Raw genomic sequence first — 16,776 nt, 5'->3', positions numbered from 1 at the left:
GGTTTGCTTTTCTTGTAAGATGTTATGAACACAGAATTGCCACACCAGATATGACTACTGATCCATCTAGTATCCTGACTCTGACAGTAGCCAATACCTGATTCTTCATAGAACAGCAAAAGAGAGAGGAGGGGAACCACACCACCATACTGAAAAATTATGGATTAAGGAGGCCAGAGTGGAGGTTTCTTCTCATCCCTGACCATGTTGGTTTATGCCATGAAGGGTGAAACTTTACATCTCTCATCCTTTTAAAAATCATATTTGAGAATTATCCATAGAAATATCAAATATTTTGGGGAGATCCTACTAATCCCTTGGTCTCAAAGATACTTGGTTCCACAAGGTAATTATCTGCTCTACTTTTTAAAAAAGTATTTCCTTGTATCAGCTTCACATCTGTTGGCTTTCAGTTTCCTTGAATGCCTACTTGATCTTGTATTAATACATGATAAATAGTGCTTACTGATTTACCTTCTCCATATAACTGGATACTTTGCATGGTTCCATCATGCCCACTCTTCTTTGTCTTCTCTCTGATCCATCCTAACCCAATATGATTGTTTCTGCCCTCTTTTATATTGGCAATGCTATAGATGTGCAAAGAATAAGACAACTCAAGGCTTGTGCAAGGGAAAAAGAGAAGAGCCAAAATAACAGTAAAGCCATCTGAATATATTTAGCAGCTTTTCAGAGAAAATGAAAGAGAGAACCTAGATAAATATTGCATGAACTTTTATGAAAAGGTTCTCCTTGTCAAATACTCTAATACTTTTAATCATTTTAGTAAGCCATCTCAGGCCGGGTCTTAATCCAAAAAAAGCATCAAAATTAATAGGCTGTATAGGGGAAAAAAGTATCTGCGCATTAAACCCCCACAGAGAGAAATCAATTAACAAGAAATGATCATAACAGAAGTGTCTGCATTTCTCTCTTGTGAATGTTGTTCATATGTAAAACTTTCAAATGAAATTCCACATAAAAATTATTGGAGGTATACAGGCTTTGAAATTCTGGTGCTCTTGCTGAACATCAAAGAAAGCTTTGCTGTTAGGCTGTGCAATAACTAATTATATCCAAAGTACAATTTGGAGGGTATCCACTGCCTTGGAGACTAAAAGTAAAATGTATTTTTGTAATGTAGATTCTCAGTAGCTTTGCTACACCTTCCTTCCCGGAAAATCTAGGCACAAATCCCTAATTGGAAACAAAAGCTTCAGCTGCTCTAACTTAAATTTTTTTAATCAATGGGTAAAAATGGATAATTCTTTACATTTTGTCTCTAAGCATAATGTCTTCATCGTGTAAGCACCAATTATCCACCTGCTCTCTTGACATCCCCTTTTGGAAAGATTATCCTTTTGGACGGCATGCCAGTTTCCCAAGGGAATTGGTCTGACTTGAATCCTTTAAAGGTGGACAGGACAAAGTCTGAGGGAATAAGCTGTAAGGAATGATCCTGCATTGGCTGAAGAAGAGATAATATGATCTAATGTGTCACACCGATAGCAAATTTCTGAAGTGCTATTAATATGAAATGATCTCTAACCTGTAAGACATTAAGATTAGTATTGTACGGAGATCTGTCAGAAGTTCACCCACATTCTGTGGCGGTGTCGAAACTAGTTTCCCACCGTTCCAGAATTTTCCAGTGCTACTTCCACCAGTAGAAGCAATGGAGGGAGCGCTAGATTAGACTGGCTATCAAGAATTTAACTGCCCTGTGTTTAACCCTGCTTAGAGAAGGTCCAGATGACATGATGGTTGAGCTACCAGCAAGTGTTAGTGTTTTGTGTACAGCTGTGCGCCACCATTGCTGTCATCCATTGAGGCTTTGAAATAAGTAATAAAGGGGCATACGTGTTAATGTAAGGCAATGAAAATCATAAGGGGAGACCTAAGAAGTATTGTGCCCTTATAGAAAGTATCTCCTTCATGGATTTTGGAGAGCTTTGCAAAGTGTGTGAGTATTATCCCCATTTTATGCATGAGGAAATGGAGGTACAGAAAGGTTAAGTGACTTGCCAGCGTTCACACAGTCAGGCAGTGTTAGAGCAAGGAATAGAACTCAGCCCGGCTCATTTTTGATCCCATGTACTAACTACTGCAGGTTCCATCCAAGTCCCATTGAAAGGTTTTCCATTGGCTTTGATGGATGTTGGCTCAAGCCTTAGGAATGCCTCACCGGAGGGGAAACGCATATGGTAATTACAAGCAGTATTTAGCTGCAGATGTAATTTACTGTAGGCAGCTCCTTGGGGAATGATTATATGTTGTTAGAAGTATTTCAGTGTGGCTTATAAAAATAATTTGGGGGAAGCGCTCTGAAATCTGATATTCTCATTTCAATATCCACTGCAAATAAATCTTAAAATATATATATTTGTATATATTGTAATGGCAATCAGGCCTGGACCCAGGACTTATAAAGCTTAAAACACAAGCTTTTACAGTCTGAGCTAAAGGACTTAGACCTAAATTTCCAAAAGAGACTAATGACATTAGGACCTCGATTTTTCTTTAACATCTCTCCCTCCCCACCCCCCCAATTTCAGATCCCTTAAAGTGGCCTGATTTTCAAAAAGTTCTGAGCGACTGCTCTCTGAAAATCAGACCTCTTCAAGGTAACTCTAATGGGGAACATCCAAAAACCACTAGTCATGTATGAAAATGTAGGCCTAAATCATTTGGCTGGTATGCGTAGTAGACTTCTATCCCATGTGGATCAGACCCAGAGAGAGATGCATAACACACTTGACGAGTGGGATACGTTACTTGAAAGAAAAATGTGTACCTTCAATTTGCTTTTTACTGCAAGGGGGTATTTATTATGGGCTTGCCTTTATGTACTTTCTCTCCTGTAGATGAAGCCACAGCGGCTGCATAGATTGGGATTAATACTTGTGTTGGAGGTCGCATAATATTTTCACTATTCTATGACAGTTGCAGTGACAGGTTTCTCATTTTTCAAACTCATTTCATAATGTGGCTAAATAACCTGTGGAGGAGAAAACAATTAGGGCCTGCTCCCGATGGCGCTGATATCAAAGGCAAAGCTCACGTTGAAGGCAGTGCTACACGATCAAGTAGCACTGGTGAAATGTAGCCCTTTGCAGACCACCTGTGTACAAAGGAAGGATGGTTTTGAGATTGGGGCACTGGTCTGGGGCTCAGGAGATCTGAGTTGAATTCCTGACTCTGCCACCTTGGTCAAGTCACTTAATCTCTCCACTGTAGTATATGAATACTATAACACTTCCTTTCTCCCGTCCTTCATCTGTCTGTGTATTTTAAGTTCTTTGGGGCAGGGACTGTCTCTTAGTTTGTGTATGTGGAATGGGGCCCTGATTTCAGATGCACAGCTATAGCATTTATCACACAATTTTTCCCCCGGTGTACATTTGAAAATGAAGCAATAGCAGCAGATTCTCTGTGGACAGTCAGTGGACTTCCTTATCCCTGGCATAATTATGATGTTGGCTGTAGATCAGTGATTCCCAGTGACAGAGAACTGGCAAGTCACATGATGTTAATTCTCCTGGTTTCCAGCTGGGAGAAACAGAACAGATGTGATGGGGGGGAGATGAAATGAAGAGCTAGAATAACACAGGGTGATTGATGTATATTTTTAAAGGCCCAAACTCTGATTGCATTAAAGACCACTAAAATGCATTATTACTTTTACTGTTCTGTTATTGCCTAAGAGATGTAACACAATTGCAAATGAAAGAGGGTGGTCTTCAGGGGAGATGGTTCTATTAACATATGGCCCGCTCTGTGAAAAGGTTTGGGAGCTCCTGCTGGTGATCCCACCTGGCCATCCATCTGCAGTGGCTGTTCCAAAGGATTTGCATGGCTGCAGGTGGCACAGTTGAAAACCATGACTGATATTTCAATTCTCTCTGCGGGCAATGCACCCCTGTGTAGAAGGCCAGCACAAGGTCTATGAACCACTTAAATCCACTTTAAATCAGGTGTAAGTGGGATTTGAGTGATGTATAGGCTTTGTGCTGATCCTCTGCACAGTGCTGAATTTCATCCTTTGGGAAGAAAAGTGGATCAGGATGATAGACTTTACAAGCACTGAGCCAGTTCAGTGCTAAAGAAGCGACGGTTTTTCTGAGAAGAAAAACCAGAGATGTGCATAATAATGTTAATCATCTCAGATTATTTAGTATTCAACTGTCTTCCACTGGCCAAAATAATTCCATCACAATATATTATACATATTTAATATAAGATTTTTAGTTTAAATGAATAATGAATTGGCTTGAGTTCTTTGAAAATAACACATTAAACCCCACTCTGTAGCTAATAAGTCTTGTCACTGGGATTCCATTTCAGTAGAGGAGTGCACTGTGCATGAGTAGTCTGATTGGTCATGGAATATTAATTGGTTGTGGACTGCAGACTTTGGTGCTCTGCCGTCAGGTTGACAAGAATGATAGCTTTCATTTGCATGCAAAAGCACCAGCTGTCCCTTCAAGATGGATGATGGGACCCCGCTTCATCCATCACTATTCTTTACTTTTTTATAAGATGAAAAGGCAAAAAAAAAAAAATTAAGAATCCTGAAAGATAAAATGTGCTCTGCAGATCTCCTTGAAATGAAGGGTAACTTCAAGCACCTTCTCTCCACTCAAAGTCCAAGAGAAATATTTTGAGTGCATATGAAATGGGGTGGTGTCCTTTGTGTGGAATGTATGTTTGGTGCATTTAAATAAAGTGCACTCTTGATTGAGATTTTAATTAATTGTATTGGGGGGGGGAATTAATATCCTTTTTCATACCAATTTGCCACGCCTTTTCCTCCACCGCATAGGAAATCTTACCCTTTTTTCATATAAGAAGGATGCACAATCCAAATTTTTATTTCACTACGTGAATGTGCATAACGTGATCCTATATGAGAACTTTTAAAAGTTAGCAGGAAGAAAGGTGTGTCAGCACTGTAAGAAAGAGATAATTACATAGCATTCTGTTAGCGAAATAAGAACCCTGCCATTACTGAACATACGTTCTTCCAGCACCCACCCTCCAATGCACATTATGACAGCACCTCTATTAATCCTTTGAGAGGCCCATCCCATCATTGGCATCAAACACATTAGTGTGTCACATCAGGAAATCCAGATTCCCAGCTGCTGCTGCTATTATTATTGAACATGTATAATAATTACATTATTACTTTTACTTTTCTACGGAGGAAATTGCCATTATTGCCAAAAAGATGTAACACAATTGTAAATGAAAGGGGGTGGTGCTGTACAAATATATGGGAGATGGCAGTCTCTGCCCCAAACAGTTCACAATCGATGAGGTGTTAATCTTTCCAGATTATCTCCCCAGAGACCAACCCAACCATATTTCATTGTGTACATTCCACAAAAATCCCACCATGTATTTTTCCAGTGCACTACAAAACTTGGTTGCCTCCTAAATGGGTAATAAAAGACCTATTTGAGTCATGCAGCAGGAGCTACAACCTGGAAGATCTAACTGGCCAGGGTAGTTACTTATACACCTTTCTTAATTTTTTCACAACACAAATAAAGTTTAGAATCATAGAATATCAGGGTTGGAAGGGACCTCAAGAGGTCATCTAGTCCAACCCCCTGCTCAAAGCAGGACCAATTCCCAACTAAATCATCCCAGCCAGGGCTTTGTCAAGCCGGGCCTTAAAAACCTCCAAGGAAGGAGACTCCACCACCTCCCTAGGTAACGCATTCCAGTGCTTCACCACCCTCCTAGTGAAATAGTGTTTCCTAATATCCAACCTGGACCTCCCCACTGCAACTTGAGACCATTGCTCCTTGTTCTGTCATCTGCCACCACTGAGAACAGCCGAGCTCCATCCTCTTTGGAACCCCCCTTCAGGTAGTTGAAGGCTGCTATCAAATCCCCCCTCATTCTTCTCTTCTGCAGACTAAACAATCCCAGTTCCCTCAGCCTCTCCTCATAAGTCATGTGCTCCAGACCCCTAATCTTCTCTAGTATCTGAAGGGAGTTGACTGTGTTGCTGTTCTTCCCTTTTATTCTGGGCACAAAACCACCCAGATAGCTGTGCAGGTGCCATGGTGACTGGAACCATGTAGGTAGGAAGATTGGGGGATCCTTGCTCCGTGGTGGTTCTCACCCAAAATGCCACGCTGTATATTTCAGAATTGTGCAGTAAATTAAACCCTCAGCTGCTGTTGCTGCTTTTCAATTTAAACCACATTTTAGAACAGGCTTTGGAAAATCCTAGTTTGAAGAAGGGGTTCTGGGTGCTGCTCTGGTCCTGCCAGTGGCAGAAGCTATCGGGACATCAGGAAAAGGCAGCTGACTGCCTGTTTGGACTCTGTACAGTAGAACCTCAGAGTTACGGACACCTCGGGAATAGAGGTTTTCTGTAACTCTGAACAAAGTGCAGTTCAGGCTCCAGCCACTGACACCCCGGGCCAGGCTCCAGCAGCAGCAGTTTCTTCCCCTGGGTCAGACTGAGTTTGAAAGCTTGTCCCTCTCCTGGCTGGGAAACAGTGCGTGCCCCTCACGGTTGGGGAAGGAAGGGTGAAAACAGAGTGTCCTCCTCCTGTCTGGGGTGGATGGGTAAAAGCAGTGCAGACCCCAGCTCTGCTCCTGCTCTGACAGCTCTGGGAGCCTAGGGCTGGCAGCACCAGCGTCTTCGCCTCCTAGCTGTAAGTGGCTGCCCCATGCATGGCGGCGGAGGTAGGGGTTGGGACAGGCAGCCCAGATATGCCTACCTTTGAGATACAAGACAGACACAGTACAGTATTTGCTTTTTTTTTTTTTTTTTGTCTCCACTGCTGCCTGGTTACTTCCAGTTTCACATGATGTTGGTTTACCAGTGAGTCTGTAATGCTGGTGTTTGTATCTTGGAGGTTCTACTGTATGTGAAGACCATGGGCTCATTGCCAGGTTCTGCCTCTTTTCTGTGCCAGTGATGCAGTCTCTCCAACAGGCATAAGTTCCAAGCCATTGAGGGTTTTATAGGTTAATACCAATACTTACCAGTAACTGACTGAAAGCATTGGTATGCCACAAAAACACCTCCCTTGATCTGCACTTCAGCGTATGTGCGGCATCTTTCTTAAAACTGTAGTCATGCCACATCTCCTTCTTATTTACTAAGCGTCTGTAAGAAGATCCATTTATTTGCCGTTGACATAGTCCTGTTAATGCTATCTACAATCCTCTTCTCAGAGGTGTAGCAAAAAAATAATTGTAATGTAGATACTGTCCAAACTCTGAAAGCAGGTTCATGTACCCGCTTTTAGATAAAGTTAGCAGGAGATGATAATGTGGGTTCTGGCCCGTACAATGGTGGCTGTGTTCTTTAGCTCCATCGTTTCCTACCTGAGTAAATAATACCAATGGTCTAGAACTTTGTCACAGGATGATGAGGTCTGGGTTCCAGGCAACTGCTGAGACATTTATTGAAATTAAGTGTTAGATGTTTATTTCCAAAGCTGGATACATTATCCTTTGACAATACTGTGTTACAAGGACTTTATTTCCATTACAGCAGAAGACTGATGCATGTATAATCATGTTGTCAGATTGCTATGACTGTGGCATATGGCAACAAAATGTTCCTGTTCTGAGTAACTGCATTTTGACTGACTTGTAGAAGAGACTCACTACTGCTAATCAGAGAACAATGCCTCCATCTAGACCCAGCTTCACAGAGCAATATTTTTATGAATGAGCTGTTTACTTGATTCTCCACTGCCTCTCACCTTGTATGGTAATTCACATCTGTGCCAAGAATGTAAAATACTACCGTTCTGATTTGGTAACGTAACCTATTGGTGCCTGTGTTACAAGCCTAATCTGTGGTTGGTTAGTTAGTACCCACTACGCCTCTGGCACTTAAGGCAGCGACAAAACTCCTCCATTCCTGTCTGTTTCTGGCAAGTCTTTCAATGGTTCCCTGTGGAGGGTATGTCCGTTTCAGCCAGAACTAGCAAGCTTTGGTTCTTTAGAACAAGCTGCAGCAGCTCATGCTTTTTAGCGCTGGTGGTCCTGGTTCAAATTCCAGATATGTCAGGCAACAAGTTAGCTGTCCTGGGACCATCGTGCACCCACTGTGCACTTGGCACTTATGCATAAGTGCCAAATTACAACACACAATACAAAGCAGTGGAGAAATTGGGTCTGAAATGGATTATTGTTTCAGTCATGAAGAAATCTGCTGGCACCTGGTGGGATTTTCAATGGCGCCTACGGGAATTAGGTGCACATTTTCCAAGTGGTATAATGCTGTGCTTCACTTAGCAACAGGCGATGTCTTGTTAGCACACTGATGTATCATTTTGCAGATCGTTCCATATTCATCTACGGTATGAATGTTATAACATCACTGCCAAGACTTTAGATGCCATGAATAGATCGAAGCCATGTGTATTTGACCGAGGAGTGAACAAAAGATTGATTTGGGGTATGAGTTAGTTTCCTATCAAGGTTTTGGCATGCCATTATTTTCTCCAGAGGATGCTATTCAAACAGACCAGATCTGCTGTCAGAAGGTATTCCAGATTCTTGACTGAATGGTAATGGATGCTTTATGTTAATTAATGGTGGGAAAGTGCCAGGTCCCTTGATTTAAGAAAGTTGGCATTTAATTGTCTCCTAGAAGAAATGAAGCATTTTTCTCTTGCTTCCCCTCATTCTGCTACATATCCAGATAATTTATCCTTTCTTCATTTTCAATTACATTTACAAATACTTATCTCAGCAGAAGCCTTCATGGCAATACAACAGACTGCCAAATGTAGTTATTGGTGTTCATCACATCTATCAGTAGAAATCAGCAGCAGCAGTAAAAGGGGTGGGGGGGACAAGATCTGAACATGTCCCACCCCAGTGAGAAATTCCTTCCTTTAAATACATTTTTAGAAACCTTTGTTCTACAAAGTATTCTATTAAGTCACTTCCAGGATGGAGGTCTTCAAGTCTTAAGCATCCGATCTCAATGGATGAGCCTCATTCTGTTTGCGCACTGTTTTTCCACTGGCATAACTTCACTGACTTTCACAGAGAGATTCCTGATTTACACGGACATAAATGAGAGCACGATTAGTCCCTACAACCTGAATTTGCTCATTTTAACCACAAAATAAAATGTAGATTGTGCCAGATAATTAATTGCTAGATAGTTGACATTTAATTGATTCTGATGCAATATGACTTTTTTCTTTTTTTGCAATGTTTTTCTTTGAAATACATCAGATTAAATTTGTCCGGATTTAGGAAAGAATGGATCTTCCTTACCAATTCAGAGAACAGTTTCATAAGGATGACTGTAACCTAAGCTCTTCCACACAGGAGAAATGCTATTTGTTCAACAAAGTTGTCTCTTATACATGTGTGCTTATGGTTCTGTATAAATAATAGCTTAGCATTAGTACTTATGGAGGAATTTCTACATAAATGAATGGACTCCACACTAATTTAATAGGGAAATTAAACACTTCCAGTAAAGTCAGTGTTTGTGGAAAATGCCTCCCTTGCTGATCTAAAGAATGCTTTATAATGTCCTGGAAGGTTGATGCGGGGCCTACTCTGAGGTATGCGGATTCAGTCTATTTAGCCCAGAGCCATCCTCCCTAGCAAATGGTTTTGTGTACTTGCTTCTGAAAAAAACTGTTATTGGAGCATTTGTAAAGGTCCCCTCCAATTACTGTCTGGACTGCTGTCCGATATCGCTCCTTACTAAACCAGCTGAATATTGGTATTAATATCTATGGGGGAATTTCCCCATCAGTGAGCCCCATTATACACTTGGAACCTATAATATGTGTCTCAACTTCACTGTTTCCCGAAAGGCCTGCTCCAATCGTTGTTCCGCATTTCTTCTCACTGTTGCACCATGTGGCTCCAGGTAATTGGCCTCTCCTGAAATTTGCCTGTCTCCTTTTTTAAGCACAATCCCCCTCTCATGGTAGAACTGTATTTGAGAACAGGTTTGTGACAAGGAAAGTTGTTCGCTTCAGGCTGAATCATACTATTGCAGCAGTTCTGTGTTACACTGATTGACTTTGAGTAGATGTCACTTTTACATTATCTGAATAGTGTGATATTGAGAAAATAATCCCTCTCAATATGGATGAAGGAATGAGACACCAGGGATCATTGTTTTTATGACCAAGTATGGTAGAAAAGAAGTAGTCTGAAGAAAAGGCTCATTACTATAAATCAAATGGAGTATTAAAAGGACCCTATTCTCTGTACCCTATGTCCAGCTGTTCACTGCATCCATTGAAATGCTAACCCAGAATTTCCAAATCCTCTTTATTTTAGCACTTCCCATCTGAGTGTCCTGCTTTACAAACAGTAATGAAATGAACCTATCTCTGTGCAGTTATTACTATTTATTTGTATTACAGGAGAGACTAGAGGCCCCAGTTGAGATCAAAGCTCCATTGCTTAGGCACAGTAAATACACATACAAAGTGGCTGTCCCAAAAAGTTTACAATCTAAATAGAAAAGACAGACCATTATTTCCTTTATACCAATGGGAGGCACAGGGAGATTCAGGGGTGAAATCCTGGATCTGTTGTAATCAACCAGAGTTTTGCCATTGACTTCAACAGGGTCAGGACTTGACCCTAAACTGTTTACTTGTGGTTTACACAGAAGTCTGTGGCACAGCTGGGAATTGAACTCAGACCTCCTGTATCCCAACCCAGTGCCTTAATCATCAGACTCTCCTTTCTCGCCAAAGAGAAATTCAGCTGGCTAAATATTCTCATCCCCATTTGATGAGCACAGAGATTCTGACTTCCCAAAGCTCACTCACTAATTCATTTGCAGAGCCAGGAACAAAGCCCATATCTCCTGCCTGTTGTCCAGTGCTTTCAATGCTTGACTGTGCTCCGTCTCTGACGACAACATGTTTTGTGGCCATAAGAAAAGAATTAAGAGTTGATTGCATAAAATGAAGGAAACAGGAAATAAAAATAACCTGGGCTCCCAAGAAAGATCTCACCGTGTAAGGTTTCTGCAAGCTATGCAAAAAGTTATACCTATAGAATCATAGGACTGGAAGGGACCTCGAGAGGTCATCTATTCCAGTCCTCTGCATTCATTGCAGGACAAAGTATTATACCTATGTGCAGCTTTGTGCAAGAGATACTCAGTCCTCTAAAGAAGAATCCTGTGTCATGTACCATTGAAATCATACTTGAGTTTATTATTATTTAAAAGTCCAGGTGTTGCTATCAAACAGGAGTGAAAATAAATATGGGAGGAAACAGCACTTCAAACAACCTCCTAGTAAGCAAACCACTAAACAGCCTTGGGGCATGTACACCAAACTCTGAGGGAAGACAGACACATTACCAGGTGCCTCTGGGTAAAGAAATTTGCTTCCAGAGCTTAACATCAGGCACCTGTGACTTTAAGCTATGCCTGGGGTAATGTCAATGGTGAGTTGACTGTGCCATCAAGAAAGGACACTACATTTAACCCTCATCCTCATTGCTCGTTATACATTGTAAAACCTATATTTGCATAAACGATTTCAGGGAAAATAATTCTGTCTTATTCTCAGGATAAAATTTCAGAATGTTAAGTAAAGGCAAATGAGCTCCTTAATTTGTGTGCTGTCTTACCAGAGATAGCATCTCACTAAAGGAGAACCATATGGCCCTATGAATGTATGCATCTGGGAATTATACTATATTCCTTGCAATGGCTTTACCATGAATGATGTTGCCCCTGGCAACCCAGGGGCATGTGACATTCATAGGGGGTTAAGAAGATAGAGGCAGTACTACCCAAGCCCCTCCAGTGACAATTAATGAGGGTTATCTTCATGTTTTTTGACATAGGAATAGGAGTAAGTTGAATAGCAGTATGTTTAATAATAGGAAGCATGTTTGTCCTGCATATAGTTGGTTTACATAAAGTGGATTGGTGGGAGTCGTAGAAAGGATTAGGTGAAGGCACAAAATACTGTGTGGTACATTAAAGATATGTTGGTTTATTAAGTGCCCTGACTTTTTTGTTTCCCCTTTAAGAAAGGATAGAAATCAGAGCAGCTTTCCTCTATAAAGCTGTTGAGGGAATTAAAGAAATTGCTCAGAGAATGAGGTATATCTGAAATGAGGAAGTGGTGTTTATGGATTTGTGTCAGGAGCAGAGATCATAAGCTTTATATGAGAAGTCCTTGCAGCCAAGGAAACGTACTATCTTATTGGTTGAAAAAGCCTAAAAGCAATTTTCAAAGGTCAAATATATAAATGGATGCTAGTCCCTTAAAATGAGACTAGATCTTCAGTTCTCTATACACTTGTAACATGTAAGTTCCGGCATTCCTCTATATTTTATTCTGAAAATCCCTTTTGGCCACTTCAGTGCCTACAAAAAGCTATCTGACACATTTCTCGTTCATTATAATGATTATCCTCTCAGAGCAATATGGAAAAACACCACAGTTTAAATATGTAACCCACATGAACACATTAAACCAGGATTCAGAGACTCTGCAGCTTTAACTCAGCAAGAAAAAGAGAAGCTCAACTCATTTCAATGGGGGTGGGGGGTGTGGAGAGGGAAGAGAGAGAGGTGAGTGAACATAAACTAAAACAAAGCCAAAACACATTGGAACGGCATGTGTGCGACTAGAACAACAAATGTACTCAAAAGCCTATGGGGCACAGGAAGTTAAAACGCCATTTGGTACCAGAGATGAAAAGCACTAATGGAAGGGAAGCCTAAAGGTAGCAATGCAAGCTAGAAAACCTACACAGAAACTAAGTGAGGATAATAGACAAAATGGGGACAACTACTGTAGTAACACTATTCTCAAAACATAAGGGGGCAAATTCACCCATGGTGTAAGTCCATTGATTTCAATAGCTTGATACCAGCAATGAATATGGCTCAACGGATCACATTCTGAGGTCACGTAAATTACCCCTTGGACATAAACCCGTCAAAATATGCTAATAAATGGCAATTTAGTCTGGCTTTTTTTTTCCAGAGGGTAGAATGAAATATAGATTGAGAAATGAGCCATCGCTCTGCACCTAGGCCTCAATTCTGTGAGTGCTCAGAAACTAGCAGGATCAAACCCTTAAGGCCTGTACCAAAGTGTCATTGGAGCCAGGAGCTTTGCACTGACTTCAGTGGGCTTTGGAACAGGTCCTTATAGAGACTGCAACCAAAACCAGCTTGTCTTTAACTCCTGTTACTTTGACACTGAATATACTTGGTGCTACAGACTTTCAGGTACAAGCCAACAGCCTGGTGTGGGAGTGAGGGGGAACCATTCCTCCTGGGTAACAATGTATTTGCTATGGTTCTCCCAGAAGGATCATTGTTTTCAGAGGCTGGTGACCTCAGCTGAACCTTCTGCAGTCGGAGTGCTGTTGTATTCTTCCTATTCCTTTAACAATTGCTTCCTTCTGCCTCTTTCCAGTGAGTCTATCTAGCACGAACAAGAACCAATAAAGAAACTAAACCAAAAGTGCAGAAAAACAATTTTATCAGCTTGTGTCTCTAGTGATGAGGTACCCTCCCAGCAAATGCTAGGGAGCACATCTAATCTTTACACTAAACTAAGAGACACCAGCAGAGAATTTCACAAAATAATTTTTTTATGATTGATAGCAGATTACATTTCATTTTATGTACTTCTGGGTCAGTGGTTCTTAACTGTTTCTAACTTATTATTTATTGACAATTTCAAGAAAGGAATTGAAGTATAAGAAGAGAGGAAATCCTAACCATCACTGAATGAAAAATATAGTGCCTGCAGTGGGAAAGTATTGTCTGCTACCTCTCTTGCAACACAACTACCTATCATTGTCCTCTTCTCCCGAACCTCTATTTATCCGTATTGCCAAGCTGCTCTGCCTGCGTGTTAGGAAACCATTTAGCTCATAGCGTGGGGTCTACCATGAGAGCTGGGTGAAACTTTTTGTGCAAAAAAAATAAAATGCAGATTCAGGTCAATTTCAGTGAATTCTTGTGGTAAAAACAGATTTGGTTTGGAAACATCTAAATATTTCAGTTCAGGGACTCTTCAAACCAATGGGGTTGGTGGGTGCTGAGCTCCATAGCGAAGGCACTCAGGATCTGGATCACAACCACTGTCTGTGGCTGTGCTTTCCACTGAAATACCCACAAAGCCAGGCTGTGGTAGGAGGAGGTTTAAAAACCCTCTAGTGGGGAAAATGCCTGTTTCTAATGATCAACACCAGCATTGACTGTAGAGGGCACCTCTTACATACTTGCTCTGCCATGACATCATTTGTTTGGGAAGAATAAATCATTCAGAGGGCAGGTAAATCTGAAGTGTTAATAGTCAGGAGAGACAGGTGAAAGGGACTCTGAATGATCAGACCAGTACATAGCAGTCCAAAGTAGAAGGAACAGAAAGAAATAGATTATGAAATGGGGGAAACATTATTTATGATGTTTATTATATAATATTAATACCTAACCCTAATGTAATGCTTTTCATTGCGCATCTCAGAATGCTTTACATACGGGGGAAATAGCCATTTACAGATGCAGAAACTGAGGCACAGAGACTGACTCTGCACCCAGATTAAGTGAGGCAGCACCAGGATGCCTGACTCCCAGTCCTTTGCCTATGATTTCTATGACTGATCTCCATTCTGTCACTTTTGATTTTCATTCTGGAATTGGGCATCGCAATATATCTTCAGAAAGGGGGGGGGAATGTAAATTCCCTTAAAAATGTAAAACTTAAGAAATATAAAAAGGAGGGGGCAGTATAGGTCTCCTAACAGACATACATTCTGCATTATTATTTATCAAAATTAAAATACAGGTACAGCTGCCATGTGTTCTATACTTGCTGACTTCCCTATATACCCTATCGTTCCATAAAGAAAAGCCACCTAATTTGTAATAGCAAATGTCTCTTTTACACACACACACACACACACACACTCACTCACTCACTCACTCACTCACTCACTCACTCACTCACACACCAGTGTTACATTGACAAAATGATACTTAGATCCAGATCCAAAGCCCATTAAAATCACTGGGAGTCTTCCCATTGACTTCAGTGAACTTTGAATCAGGACCTAAGGGCTCCAGTCCTGCAAAACCATAGCTATGACAGCATAACCCCTAGGGTAGACTCAGCCTACACCAATGGAAGGGGGGTTTCTGTCTGTGTAGGAACACCACCGCCACAAACGACAGTAGCTATCTTGGCAGCAGCATTCTTTTTCATTGACATAACTGTGTCTACACACTGGGAGCTAGATTGGCAGATTCCCATCAGTCAGGTGTGTGGATTCTTTTCATACGTCTGACCAAGGTACAGTGCTTAATTTGTGCCAGGGCTGAGCCCTGGCGCCTTTAAGCTTAGCAGTTCATAGCCCTGCCACCTATGGGCTTGCTGCATCTGTTATGAATCTAAAAACATTTCTTGAGTCTCGGCACCCAATTGCTTGAGCTCCGGCACCTCTTTCATTACAAATTAAGCACTGCCAAGGTAGTTCCATCAACCTAAACTTTTAAGAATAGGCCAGGCCTTAAACGTGCTCACTTTTACACCTGTGAGCAATCCAGTTTGTTACACACTGGGAGTGGTCTCACTAAAAAGTTAGGCATGTGTATTAGACTTTACAAGATCAGGACCTAAAACTCTTAAAGGAAATTCATTCTGTTCAGTTTATTATTATCCAACAAAAGGAAGACGACGACACCCCCAGACAGGAGTCAATTTATTGTATCATATTTTAAAACGTGACTGCTTCCACTGAATCAATTGGCCGCTAAGCCTGCTAGGGAATTGATACTGTATCGACAGCATAACAGCCAAGCAGCAACGTTGTGTAATAAATGTTTACACGTCATCAAGTCTGCAAATACTCAGTAGCTTCTGTGTGACAGAATCTTCCTCTAATTGTAATTTGTCTCAATTTTTCCATTACTTGTTCTCATTTTCTAGCTTTGCTCACCGACAAACCTCCAAAACCATTGTTCCCCGTGGAGAACCAGCCGAGTGTCATAGATGTCCAGCTGGGTAAGTCCCCTTCTGGGAATAATAGAGCCTAAATATCAGTTCTGTTAACAGATGGGAAAAATTGAAAGGTTTATTGCCACTGTTATTACATGCAAATCAATTTGCTGCTTCTCATTTATAATGGTAGAATTTACTGCAACAGCAGTTTAAGGAAATGAGTTTGTGTAGCTTCAAGGAATGGCAATATTAATTGGTTACCCTGAGTATTAAATATGCAGGGCTGCCGCTCTTTTGGGTGATTGATAAATTAATGGATGCCTTCATTGGTGCCTGCGCTGGTCAGTCAATGTTCACCGTGCATAGGAGACAAATATTTTAATAAAATACAGGAGGGTGATCCTTTAAAAGATAAAGGGAAAGAATGCATTGTTTATTGACAAGGTTCTTTGATGAAAATGTTTGTATTCTTTTGTCTGTCTCTTACATTTTCTCTTGCTAGTCTGAATGTGTCTGAATCTTAATCAGCCACAGACACTTGTGGTAATAGGAAGAAACTTTATAAGAGAGTTCTGCAAAGTGACCTTTTTGAGAGTAGTTAGCTGTGGGCCACATTGTTGCTGTGGGTAATAGCGGGATTTTGAAGTTCTGGTGGAAGTCTTGTCAGGTTGGAAACGTTCCTTATGTTGAGGTCTGGAATTGCAAATACTATTAAGGATTGAAGTATGTGGGTTTAAGTTATAAAAGAAGCATTTGTTGTGACAGATTGTTAGCCTCATCATGCTTAAGTTAAGTTATTTTCCATCTCCTATTGCCT

At 40.9% G+C, this 16,776-nt stretch overlaps 1 protein-coding gene across 5 annotated transcripts in view; it reads left to right on the top strand.

Moving 5' to 3' along the window:
• IL1RAPL2 (interleukin 1 receptor accessory protein like 2) overlaps nt 1-16,776 on the top strand; it is a 556,797-nt gene that overhangs the window by 396,049 nt on the left and 143,972 nt on the right. For all 5 annotated transcript variants that reach the window (XM_054038767.1, XM_054038768.1, XM_054038770.1 and 2 more), the window contains one exon: nt 15,948-16,022. In XM_054038767.1, coding sequence (XP_053894742.1) covers nt 15,948-16,022 — 75 coding nt within the window. The remainder of the gene's footprint in view (nt 1-15,947; nt 16,023-16,776) is intronic.

The sequence above is a fragment of the Malaclemys terrapin genome, chromosome 9 (assembly GCF_027887155.1).
Source record: "Malaclemys terrapin pileata isolate rMalTer1 chromosome 9, rMalTer1.hap1, whole genome shotgun sequence".
NCBI classification, from domain to species: Eukaryota; Metazoa; Chordata; order Testudines; family Emydidae; genus Malaclemys; species Malaclemys terrapin.
This window is presented reverse-complemented; position numbering and strand designations above follow the sequence as displayed.